The sequence below is a fragment of the Carcharodon carcharias genome, chromosome 11 (genome assembly GCF_017639515.1).
Source record: "Carcharodon carcharias isolate sCarCar2 chromosome 11, sCarCar2.pri, whole genome shotgun sequence".
In the NCBI taxonomy this organism is placed as follows: Eukaryota; Metazoa; Chordata; class Chondrichthyes; order Lamniformes; family Lamnidae; genus Carcharodon; species Carcharodon carcharias.
The window spans coordinates 44,250,092-44,263,337 of record NC_054477.1 but is presented as its reverse complement, the minus strand read 5'-3'; the positions used below and the strand labels follow the sequence as shown (position 1 = coordinate 44,263,337).

The following is a 13,246-nucleotide window of genomic DNA, read 5'->3' as shown; positions in this document are numbered from 1 at the left end:
ATTCACCTGAAAAACGATGGGCTCATTGGCCCCCTGCCGACCTACTCTGCAGCCTGCCCTGCTCCTGTGGCAGATCCTGCAGCCTGGCCTGCTCCTCTGCCCTTCCCTCTAGCCTGGCCTGCTCACCCGACCCCCTGTGGTGCGCCCTCGAACTGGCCATTGTGAGCAGCCTACAAAAGGCTGCCAGGCCTTCTTTTAAACAGACTGCCGGGTCGCCATTGGACCCGACAGTCTGTGCACGCCCACCGCTGCCTGCACACTCCTGCTACCCACAGGAGTCGGCAAATACGCTGGGCTACCCACGTAAAATTGGCCTGCCCGTGTAAAATGGCGGCGCGGACTCGATCACAGGCAGCAATCAGGTCCGCGCCCACCCCACTCTCCCCCCTAAAACGGAAAATTCTGCCCCATGTATTGAACAGAGTCAGCATGGATTTATGAAAGGGAAATCAAGCTTGACAAATATACTAGAATTTTTTGAGGATGTAACCAGTAGAGTTGATGAGGGGGAGCGAGTGGATGTGGTTTATTTGGACTTTCAAAAGGCTTTTGACAAGTCCCACATGAGATTAGCGAGTAAAATTAAAGCACATGGGATTGGGGGTAGTGTATCGAGATGGATAGAAAACTGGTTGGCAGACAGGAAACAAAGAGTAGGAATAAACGGGTCTTTTTCCGAATGGCAGGCAGTGACTAGTGGGGTACCGCAGGGATCGGTGCTGGGACCCCAGTTATTCACAATGTATATTAATGCTTTAGTTGAGGCAATTAAATATAATATCTCCAAATTTGCAGATGACACAAAGCTGGGAGGGAGGATGAGCTGTGAGGAGGATGCAGAGATGCTTCGATGTGATTTGCACAAGCCGAGTGAGTGGGCAAATGCATGGCAGATGCTGTATAATGTGGATAAATGTGAGGTTATTCATTTTGGTAGCAACAACAAGAAGGTAGATTATTATCTGAATGGCTATAAATTGAGAGAGGGGAATGTGCAACGAGACCTGGGTGTCCTCCTACACCAGTCGCTGCAGGTAAGCATGCAGGTGCAGCAGGCAGTAAAGAAGGCAAATGGTATGTTGATCTTCATAGCCAGAGGATTCGAGTACAGGAACAGGGATGTCTTGCTGCAATTGTACAGGGCCTTGGTGAGACCACACCTGGAATATTGTGTGCAGTTTTGGTCTCGTTATCTGAGGAAGGATGTACTTGCTATAGAGGGAGTGCAGCAAAAGTTTACCCGACTGATTCCTGGGATGGCGGGACTGACATATGAGGAGCAATTGAGTCGATTAGAATTATATTCGCTGGAGTTCAGAAGAATATGGGGGGATCTCATAGAAACCTATAAAATTCTAACAGGACTAGACAGGGTAGATGCAGGAAGGATGTTCCTGGTGGTGGGAGAGTCCAGAACCAGGGGTCGCAGTCTGAGGATATGGGGTAGAGCAATTAGGGCTGAGATGAGGAGAAATTTCTTCACCAAGAGTGGTGAGCCTGTGGAATTCATTACCACAGAAAGTAGTTGAGACCAAAACATTGTATGCTTTCAAGAAGGAGTTAGATATAGCTCTGGGGGAAAAGGAATCAAAGGGTATGGGGAGAAAGCGGGAGCAGGCTATTGAGTTGGATGCTCTGCGATGATCATAATGAATGGCGGAGCAGGCTCGAAGGGCCGAATGGCCTACTCCTGCTCCTAGTTTCTATGTGTTTAATAGGCTTGAATTAAATAATTAAACTGTTGTAGAATTAAATTCTAGCTATGCTAAAGACTAATGATTCAAAATGCCATGTGGTTCAAAATAAAATGCCAACTGGCGCTTAAAAAGCATAGTTTTACTGACTTTTGGAGACTCAAATGATTAATACTTAGGAAAGCAACATAATAATTGATTTAGAAATGATACAGCCAACACATTGTCTTAGAGCTCCGGCATCTCAAAATTTGGTATTTCACCCCAATTAAAGAGCCATGTTTTGCACCCACTGCAGCCAGAACTATCTGCGGATAATCTGTTTCAGCCTCTTTCTGAGGCCCCCACCAGAACAGAAACCAGTCTTCGGTTAATTCTATTCACTCCAGGTGATATCAAGAAGCAGATGAGTGCACTGGATACAGCAAAGGTTATGGACCTTGACAACATCCTGACTATGGTGCTGAAGACTTGTGCTCCATTACTAGCCATGCCTCCAGCCAAGCTATTCCAGCTACAACACTGTCATCTACCTGATAAAGTGAAAACTTGTCTATGTATTTCTTGGTCACAAAAGCAGGACACTTTAATCCAGTCAGTCACCACTGCATCAATCAATTATCAGTCAAGTGATGGAATGGGTCGTTGACACTCACTCACCAATAACCTACTCACCAATCCTCGGGTTCCACCAGAAGCACTCAGCTCCAGACCTCATTACAGCCTTGATCCAAACATGGACAGAAGAGCTGAATTCCAAAAGTAAGAATGGCTGCCCGTGATATCAAGGCAGAATTTAACCAATTGTGGCATGAAGGAGCCCTAGTAAAATTGAAATCATTCTATTTTTCTATTTTTACTTAGTTCTGTTGAAGAGTCATACGGACCCAAAATGTTAACAGTGTTCCTCTCCGCAGATGCTGCCAGACCTGCTGAGTTTTTCCAGGTATTTTTATTTTTGTTTTGGATTTCCAGCATCTGTAGTTTTTTGCTTTTATCTTATTGAAATAATTCAGAATTGGGTGAAAACTCTCCACTGACTGGGGTCATACCTAGCACAAAGGTTGTGATTGTTGGAGGCCAATTATCTTAACCCCAGAAGATTCATTATATCAAAAAATGATATTTGAATCTACAGGCTGGAAACCCCAAACTGTTTTTTTTAAGACCTAAAGCTGCATTCCAGTGACTTGCACATGAAGCCAAGATGGCTAGACAATTTACATCACTGTGCCCTCCACATTCCAACCCCAATGAGACGAAGTTACCTGTTCAGAAAAATCCCATCAAAGACAATGACCTCAGGGGAATATGAATGACCCATAGCTCTTAGTCCATTAACACAGTGTCCAAATATTCGTCTGAGTACTTAAATGAATGGAGATAAACCATTAGGTATAATCACCAGGCTGAGAGAGGGAATCCTAGACATGATCTGATCAAGTTACAATTGGAATACACTGGGTATGACTTTATTTGGATCACTGGGCAGTTGGAGAGGGGAAGTTATGTGACAAGCCCACCCTTTGTGTGTTTTAAGCACCTACTTTCTTTGGAGCTGAGACACTAAAGGAACAAGACCCAGAGTGGACTCTTTTCGCTCTCTCTCTCTCTTTCTCGCTCTCTCTCTTTCTACCCAACTTGTAAGTCTTTGAACACTGCCTGCTGATTGTGTCTACTCCAAACTGCTATCGACAGAGCTTCTTAAAAGAAGTCAACTCAGCAGTACTCTCTCCAGAAGAACAGATAAACCATCTGTCTGCATCTTTAGCTTGCCAGGATGCCGGAAGTATCAGGACCACCGGGTGAAAGCAGCAGGACCACCCAGTTCAGCCTGAAGCCAGCCAAGTCACCAACCTCCATGAACTGTATACCTCTTTAATTTTATTGGACTCTAACTTGCTTAATCTATCCTTCCCCACTCTGTAATCTATTTGTATGCATGCAAATTTTGAGTGTGTGTGTTGGTGTCTGCTTGTTTGGCATCCTATGCCCCACCTTAAACATTCATTAATTCCATCACCGGTGCATCAAGGCAGCAGTGTGTACCACCTATAAAATATGCTTCGGCAACTCACCGAAGCTCCTTTAACAGCGCCTTCCAAACACCCAGAAGGACAACAGCAGTAAATGCATGGGAACACCACCATCTCTAAGTTTACCTTCATGTCACACACTATCCTGACTGCAAAATATATTGCTGTTTCTTCATAGTGGCTGGATCAAAGTCCCTACTTAATGGAACTGTGGGAATACCTTCACCATATGGAATTCAACAGTTCAAGAAGCACATCGAAACCACCTTCTCAAGAACAATTAGGGATAGGGAATGTATGCTACCATGAGCAATGCCCACATCCAGTGAATGAGTAATAAAAAAAGGTTCTATTTGGCAGAAACTTTTCAAAACATGTATACAAGTTGGTTCTACTCAGAAGAATTGACCCTTCAGATGGACATATACTATTAGAGTAGATTTTATGGATTTCCACTCCTGGTGCAGATCTTTATCCATGGGACCCAACTTCAGGAAATCACGTGTGTTTCCCATCACTTTAATTGTTTTAAATTAATGGACTAAAAAAAAACTGAGGGGGCTGCCTTATTTGCACACAAACCTCTCCAACTGATTTTCCTCTATGCACTGCACTCAAAAATCTCATGCACCCAAGTGCAGTAGCAGGAAGCTCTGCAGCATGGCATTAACTTTTGCCTCAACCCAGCTCCAAAATCCTTTATGTATCCTCTAAAACTTGATTATAGCCACAGTAAGGAAGATGGAAGCGTTCAAAACTCTGGGTCATAAATATAAGATGGTCAATATTAGATCCAACAGGGAATTCAAGAGAAACCTTTTTACACAGGGCATGGTTAGAATGTAGAACTGACTACCACAAGTAGTTAGGCTGAATATCAAATGTATATTTAGTGGAAAATAGATAAACACATGAGAAAGAAGGAATAGGAAGAGACGACCAGGATTACATGAAGAAGGGAGGGAGGAGGCACATATGGAGCATAATCACCAGAATGAACCAGTTGAGCTGAATTGCCTGTTTCCATGCTGTACATTCTATGTCATGCTATGTAATATGCAGCTTAATAAAATCTAAACCTTGCACATTTTGCCCAGCTTGCTTGAAATACTATAATTTTTTTCAGATCTCTTGATGACAACTTAATATCAAAAATCTCACCACGTTTATTTATTGGACTAAAGTCTTTGCTTGTTTTGTAAGTATATTTTTTCACTCTTCCAATTTAGGTAAACATTTTGAGGGTTTTCTTTCTGAGAATGTGAATTTATTGCAGTTTTTGTTTTGGAGCTCTTGACATCCATTCTTTCTCAAAGGTAGTCAGATGGCTGTAACTGATTTACTGATGCCATTGTTCTGAATAAGGCTGGTTTATTTTAACATTTCTCTGTTGTATTTAGCATATGTTGCAGAATGCATAATGATACAAGATGTATAGCTCACATGAAAGAAATACACAGAGTTCAATATTTCTGATGAGCCATTTTGTTTACTCTGTTGGAGTTACTTATTTCACCTTTAAATGAACTGCTTGCCACTGTGCCTACAAAATAAATATTCAAACAAACCCTCTAACTTTTTGAGAATTGGACCAGTTATTTCTCTCATCTGCTTACCTTTGCAACCATGACCAGAGAGGGCAGTATCACCTGAGATTCAACAATGCCACTTTGTTCCTCCAATCAGATCTGCCTCAGGAATTCACATTGGAGGCTGTGCATATATCAGCCAATTTGTTTTGCCTCTGTTGCATCTTTCCCACTCTCACTCATGTTGCAGCCCTAAATAGGCCCTGTAGAGTACGAAATCATACCAGGCATAGCTGATATTTATGTCAAATATGTCAAGCTACAAAACTGAAAATCTGGCATAGCCATGCAAAAAAAAAACAACTCAAAGATAGCCCTGGGTAATAAAACTATCATGGGTAATATAAAATTTACAATGAAACTATAACTAACATTCCTTCACTTTATTGGAGGAAAACACAAAATAACTACAGAGAATTACATGGAAATTACAACATGAAAAATAGGCCATTTGACCCAACCATTCCAAGTTAGAATTTATTCTCCATGTGAGCTGTAGTAATAATTCCAAATTCTTGCCTTACTTGCATATCCCTTCATCCTTTTGTCTTTGATCACCAACTAACCTATTACTAAAGTTATCGTGATCTCTCCTTCACTTAGACCATGGCAGCAGTCCTACAGGTCAGATGTGGCTACATAGTCTTCCAATTAACTTTATCTGTATGTAGTCTTATCTTCAAATAAAGAACCCACTTTATTTTTTTTTACCAGTCCTTGTCGTATGAATAGTATGCTTGCAATAAACCGAAGAATTCAACAACAACCCTCTTTCAGTTCCCTTTTCTAAATTGTTTATATTTAATCATGTATTTACGCCCCCTCGCTAATCAACTCCTCAACCACTGGAAACATTTTGGGGCCAAAATTATGCCTTGTTATGCCCCTTTTACAGGTGGAAGAGAATACAATGAGAGCCAATTTCATGGACAGATGTTTCTCATGCAAAGGATGCCTGGGAGACATCTGAGCCAATATTGGGTTAGGCCATTTTTCAACTTTGGCAGCTACCAAAAGAAGGTATTATGTCCCTTACAGTATTGAGCTGAAAAATTTCAGAATTAATATGTCTGCCCTATCTTCAGCACCCATTTCAAACCGAAAAATAAGGATGGGTCAAGTGACCTTCCTCATTTGTATTTTTGTGCTACTTCTTTGTTCTGCAAGTGAGAAAATGTTTAGTTTCCTAGCTCAGCATACTGTAGTAAATCTGGTTATTTTTTAGATCCATGGTTAACAACTTACTGGAAAAACTGCCAACAAGATCAATATGTGCTGAAATCCCAAGTGTGTATTGGCTGTGAGTGAATATAATTTTTACTTGTTTAGAAAGTTAGTATGTTTCTTTCTGACATAACTAGCATTTTTAGATCTTTCAGACAATACTTTTTTAAATTCAATGGGCTGAATTTTGCCCTTGATGGGTGGACGGGCCCGACCGACTCGGCGGCAGGCAGGCAGCTGATCGCCACCGCCGAAACAGGCCCCGCCGCCATTTTAATTGGGCAAGCCAATTAAGGCCCCCCCAGCGTGACACCCGTAGCACTTCCCGTGCGGGCAGGGGGATTTCCCAAATGTGAGAGTGCGCTCTTTCGTGCATGCGCACAAAAGAGTGCACATTTCCCTGAGGCAAAGTGCTGCCTCAGGGAGATTGCTGAAAGGTTGACAAAGTTTAAAAGTAGAAAAATAAAAAAATCATTAACATGTCCCCTCGTGTGACAATGTTATTAAACTTTTTTAAAACAGACATGAAACCCCATCCCGCCTGTTGATGAGGTTTCATACTTTATCAGAAGCCTGCTGGGGCTCCTGGCCTGCCTGCCAGCCTTAAGGTTGGACGGGCAGGGCCTTTAATTGTTTTAACTACCCTGTCAATGGCCTCAATTGGCTGATTGCACTGTCCGCCCGCCTTCCTGAATATTTAAATGGGGCAGGATGATTTCAGGGGTTTGCCCCGACGTCATCCTACGTCATTTTTGCATCAGCAAGCGGGCCCTGCCGCCAGCTCGCCTGTGGAAAAATTCAGCCCGATATGTAATGTGGCTGTTGCTGGCTAGGCCAGAAATCATTGCCATTGCTTATTACCGTTGAAGAAGTGGTGGTAAGCTGCCTTCTTGAACCTCTGCAGCCCATGTGGTGTAGGTATATCCACAGTACTGTTAGGGAGCGAGTTCCAGGATTTTGACCCAGTGATAGTGAAGGAACGGTGATATATTTCCAAGCCACAATGGGAGTGGCTTGGAGGGGAACTTTCAGGTAGTGGTGTTTCCAAGTGCCTGCAGCCTTTGTCCTTCTAGATGATGGTGGTCGTGGGTTTGGAAGGTGCTGTCTAAGGGGCCTTGGTGTATTTTTGCAGTGCGTCTTGTAGATGGTACACACTACTCTCACTGTGCGTCGGTGGCGGAGGGAGTAAATGTTTGTGGATGGGGTGCCAATACAACAGGCTGCTTTGTCCTGGATGGTATCAAGCTTCTTGAGTGTTGGAGCTGCATTTCCCCAGGCAAGCGGGGAATTCCATCAAACTCCTGACTTGTGCCTTGTAGATGATGGACAAGCTTTGGGGAGTCAGGTCAGTTAGTTTCTGCAGAATTCCCAACCTCTGACCTGCTCTTGTAGCCACAGTATTGAGATGGCTAGTCGAGTTCTGTTTCTGGTCAACGGTAATCCCAGTATGTTGATAGGAGGGGATTCAATGATGGTAATGCCATTGAATGTTAGAGGGCAATAGTTAGATTCTCTCTTGCTGGAGATGGTCAATGCCTGGTACTTCTGTGGCATGAATGTTACTTGCCACTTGACAGCCCAAACCTGGTTATTGTCCAGGTCTTGCTGCATTTGGACATGTACTGCTTTAGTATCTGAGGAGTTGTGAATGGTGCTGAACACAATACAATCATCAGCGAACATCCCCACTTCTGACCTTATAATAGGAGGAAGGTAGTTGATGAAGCAGCTGAACATAGTGGGCCTAGGACACTACCCTGCAGTGATGTCCTGGAACTAAGATGATTGACCTCCAACAACCACAACCATCTTCCTTTGTGCTAGATATGATTCCAATTACAGAGACATTTTCCCCTGATTCCCTTGACTCCAGATTTGCTAGCGCTGCTTGATGCCACACTGGGTTAAATGCGGCCTTGATGTCAAGGGCATATACCATTATTTTCTAAACATTTATTGTGGTCCAATTAATCCTATTATATCTGTGCTAAAATGTTTTTGATTCCAACTTTTTAGAGATTTTGACAATAATCGCATCAAGTCCTTAGATTATTCAACTTTCCTGAAATGTGATAAACTGATTGTGCTGTAAGTATATTTATGCAGAAGTATCTATTTGTAAGCTAAAACAGTGGGAGAAGTCCACAAAATAGTAAAGTCCACTCATCCACTTTATTATTTGTTGGTGCTATTATAGGAATTAGGATGAGAATATCTGAGAATTCACTGTCAGAACTGTTGATTTACAGTGACTGAACAATTCAAATTATTTTTATTACATGGCATACTGAGATTTTTAGCCAGTACTTTTGGCATTACATTCTGCAATTCTGTCCATTAATAATTCGGAATACTGGCTTTTCCTGACTATATAAATCAAATTATATATTTATTACATAGGACTGTGAGATTTGATGGACATTTATCTGGTATTTTGGGGATTATATTCCATTCATTTTTCATTGAAAATGGCAAATCAATGTCTTTGAACATAATCAATGGTATTTCACACATATTTGATGGTGGAATGTGTCTTTTTCAGATCTCTTTTTAAGATTGTTCATGGTATGATTTTTGAGAACAGTGATTTCATCCTTGTTCTATAATTTCAATATTGCAGTTATCACAACCATGCTGATATTCCTGAAAGAGAAAATAGCAGTTAAATGCAAATTCAATACATGGTGCAGAAGTTTAAGGATGTTAGGTTATATGCCAAACCATAGATTGTAGCACGAAAAATTAAAATGAACAAATAAATACAAAATCTGATAATTAGGTAAAAGTTCGTAATGAAAAGTAATTTTATTCTCTCATGGTCTCAGGGGTGCAACAGCTGTGGAAATCTCATTGGACAGCCAATTCATTTGGGGCATAAGCTTGGTTCATTCATGTAGCTTAACAAAATTAAAAGGAAATGTTGCTAAATCTCTCACTTTAATCTATCCTGCCAGATGAGGGAGCCATGTGACTTAGGAATACTTGCCCTTACCAGAAAGAAAAAAACAGTTCAGACCAGCACTCTTATTTCCCATTTTTTACTGGTGTTCCATTTTAAGGTATATGAGACCAATTTGGCCCAGTATTCTTATTTCCCAGTTTTTGCTGTTTTTTCCTTCTGGGTAGGCTGACATGTACCCTTTTTCTTTACAATTCCTGTCTTGTTTTGCCTTTACAATTCTTGTCTTACCCATTTTTCACCTCCCACCTGGTTGGGAAGGGAAGTGGTGTCGAAATAAGCTTGCTGGGTTGCTGCAGTACATCTGAAAGGTAATACATACTGCAATCACAGTGCACTATTGTGAAGGAGGTGGGTATTGATTTCAGTGGCAACAACATTAATCAAATGAACCATTCTGTCCTGGATGGCCTCCTTGATTGTAGATGAAAACAAAAAGTGCCAGAAAAACTCTGCAGGTCTCACAGTTTCTGTGGAGAGAGAAAGACAGAGATAACGTTTTGAGTCCATATGACTCTTCTTCAGATCTAAAGGAAGATAGAGATGTGGTGAAATATATATTGATTAAGTGGGGTGGAACCGGTGAAGCTGGATAGAAGACCAGTGATAGATGGAGGCAAAGGAGAAATGGCAAAAGGTGTCATAAACAAAAGGTCAAAGAGTAGTTAACGGTGCTGGTACTGGCTACGTGAGGTGCTAATGGTGACATTAAGACAGCAAAATGTGATAATGGCAGGACCAGGATAAGCATTCTGGAAAGTGACAGATGGCCCTAGCGGGGATGGGGTGGTGGGAGGGGACAGTGGTGGGAAGAAAGATTGAAAATAAGCTAAAAGCTGGGGATAAAACAATGATTGAAAATGGAAATTAGTTTTTAAAATAATAATGATGAAAATAAGTGGGAAAACAATTAATTTTTTTTTTAAATTAAAATGAATATGGTAAAAAGGGAGATGAAAAAAGGAGGGGTGAGGATGGAGGAGAGAGTTCATGGTCTGAAGTTGTTTTACTCAATGTTAAGTCTGGAAGGCTGTAAAGTGCCTAATCGGAAGATGAGGTGCGGTTCTTCCAGTTTGCGTTGAGCTTCACTAGAACATTGCAGCAGGCCAAGGACAGACATGTGGGCATGAGAGCAGAATGGGGTGTTGAAATGGCAAGCAACAGGAAGGTCTGGGTCATGCTTGCGGACAGACCAAAGGTGCTCACAAAGCAGTAACCCAGTCCGTGTTTGGTCTCTCCAATGTAGAGGAGACCACATTGCGAGCAGCGAATGCAGTAGGCCAAATTGAGGGAAGTGCAAGTGAAATGCTGCTTCACTTGAAAGGAGTGTTTGGGCCCTTGGACAGTGAGGAGGGAAGTAAAGGGGCAGGTGTTGCACCTTCTGCGATTGCATGGGAAGGTGCCTTGGGAAGGGGTTGAGGTGTAGGGGGTGATGGGGGAGTGGACCAGGGTGTTCCAGAGGGAATGGTCCCTCTGGAATGCCAACGGGGAGGAGAAGGGAAGATGCATTTGATGATGGCATCATGTTGGAGTTGGCGTAAATGGCGGAGGATGATCGTTTGAATGTGAAGGCTGGTGGGGTGAAAAATGAGGACAAGGGGGACCCTATCATGGTTCTGGGAAGGAGAGGAAGGTGCGAGGGCAGAGGTGCGGGAAATGGACTGGACACGGTTGAGGGCCCTGTCAACCACCGTGGGTGGGAAACCTCGGTTAAGGAAGAAGGAAGACATGTAAGAAGCACTGTTTTGAAAAGTGGCATCATCAGAACAGATGCGACAGAGGCGAAGGAACTGAGAAAATGGGATAGAGTCCTTACAGGAGTCAGGGTGTGAGCAGCTGTAGTCGAGGTAGCTGTGGGAGTCGGTGGGCTTGTAATGAATATTGGTGGACACTATCGCCAGAAAATGGTGGGGTGAAAAGTGAGGACAAGGGTGAGGGTGAGGACATGTTGTCTGAAGTTCTGCTGAAGGCTGGTATGGGCTCCTTCATTATCAGAGAAATTGTAATTGGAGCTGAATTCTAAATTATAAGACAATCTTCAGTGAATAAACCTTACTCAATCTATTTCCTCTCTGAAGAAAAGTCATTGATGATGTAGCTGAAGGTGTTTGGTTGAAGAACACTCCACCGGGAAATGCCTGCAATCGTGTAACAAAGCAGAATATGCTGGAAATACTGAACAGTGTGCCAGAATCTCTAGAGACAGACTCACAATTAACATTTTAGGTTGATAATCTGTTTTATTTCGGGTTTCCAGCATTTACATAGTTTTACTCATGCAATTATTTCCTGAAGTTGCAATGACTGACCTCCAACAGCCATGACCATCTTCCAATCTATCAAGCATGGTTCCTCACCAAGTGTTTCTTGGTGCTATTTTAGGTCAAATATTGTCTTGAGAGTGGTTACTCTCATCCATTATCTGGGATGCAGCTGTTATGTCCATGTCTGGATCTTTATCCCTTCACGGGATGTGGGTGCCACTGGCTAGGCTAGTGTTTATTGCTCATCCCTGATTGCCCTTGAGAAGGTGCTGGTGAACTGCTTTCTTGAACTGCTGCAGTCCATGTGGTGTAGGTACACCCACTGTGCTGTTGGGGAGGGAGTTTCAGGATTTTGATCCAGCCACAGTGAAAGAATAGTCTTAGGGTGTTGTAGTTCAGGAACAGAACTCGTTCCAAGTCAGGTCTGTGAGTGGCTTGGAGGGGAACATGTAGGTGGTGGTGTTCCCATGCATCTGCTGCCCTTGTCCTTCCAGGTGTCAGAAATCACAGGCTTGGAAGGTGCTATTAAGGGTGCAACGAAGTTAGCAGCTGAGTGGTTCAGGTAGAACCCAAACTGAGCATTAATGAGTAGCTTATGAGAGAGTAGGTGTTGTTTAGTGGTGTCATTGATGACCCCTCCATTACTTTTACTGATGATAAAGAAAATGCTGATTGGATAGTAATTGTGAGGTTAGATTTATCAGGAATTTTTTAATAGGGCATACCAAGGCAATCACCTGCTTGACCCAGTATCATAGCTGCACTGGAACAGTGTAGCCAGAGGGCAGATAGTTCAGGTAAACAAATATTCAGCATATCTCCAGGATGTTGTTAGGATTTTTACTGTGTCTAATGTACTCAGCCATTTCTTAATGACACAGAGTAAACAGAATTGACTGGACATTGAGGGAGGGGAACACGGGAGGAGGACAAGTAGGGTCATCCATTCTGCCTTTTTTCCTCGCCTCTTCTACTCACTTGCCAGGCTGAATCATAGTTAAAGATAAGGATACTCATGGAGACTTCAGCTCCAGTTAATTGTTTGACATTCCATCACCATTCTCAGTTGTAGGACTGGAAAGTTTTACTCTGATCTTTTTCATTATTGAACAACTTGGCACTCATTACACTGTTGTTTTTGGCATTTGGCATGTGGAAGTCCTCTGTTATAGCTCCACTAAGATTGATACTATTAGGTCACTGCTACCAGTCCTCTCATGGACAAATCTGTTTTACGCAGGTAGGTTGGTGAGGGTTAGGATTAGGGGAAAAGTGGGTTACTTACTTATGTTGGTTCCTCACCACTTGATGCAGACCCATTCTGATGGTTATATCGTTTTAGGAATCGGTCAATGATGGCATTAACAAACCACTGTTTAGCTGGACATTAAAATCACCCAGCCATAATATATTTTGTGCCCTTGCATCCTTCAACATGAATGAGTACTGAATCATCAGGTGAGGGCTGTGGTGGGTGGAA

At 42.5% G+C, this 13,246-nt stretch overlaps 1 protein-coding gene across 1 annotated transcript in view; it reads left to right on the top strand.

Annotated features, from left to right (window-relative positions):
• The window catches only part of rxfp2b (relaxin family peptide receptor 2b), a 192,897-nt gene that overhangs the window by 104,310 nt on the left and 75,341 nt on the right, over positions 1 to 13,246 (top strand). Inside the window, exons 8-10 of the mRNA XM_041198672.1 lie at positions 4,857 to 4,928; positions 6,545 to 6,619; positions 8,560 to 8,631. Coding sequence (XP_041054606.1) covers positions 4,857 to 4,928; positions 6,545 to 6,619; positions 8,560 to 8,631 — 219 coding nt within the window. The remainder of the gene's footprint in view (positions 1 to 4,856; positions 4,929 to 6,544; positions 6,620 to 8,559; positions 8,632 to 13,246) is intronic.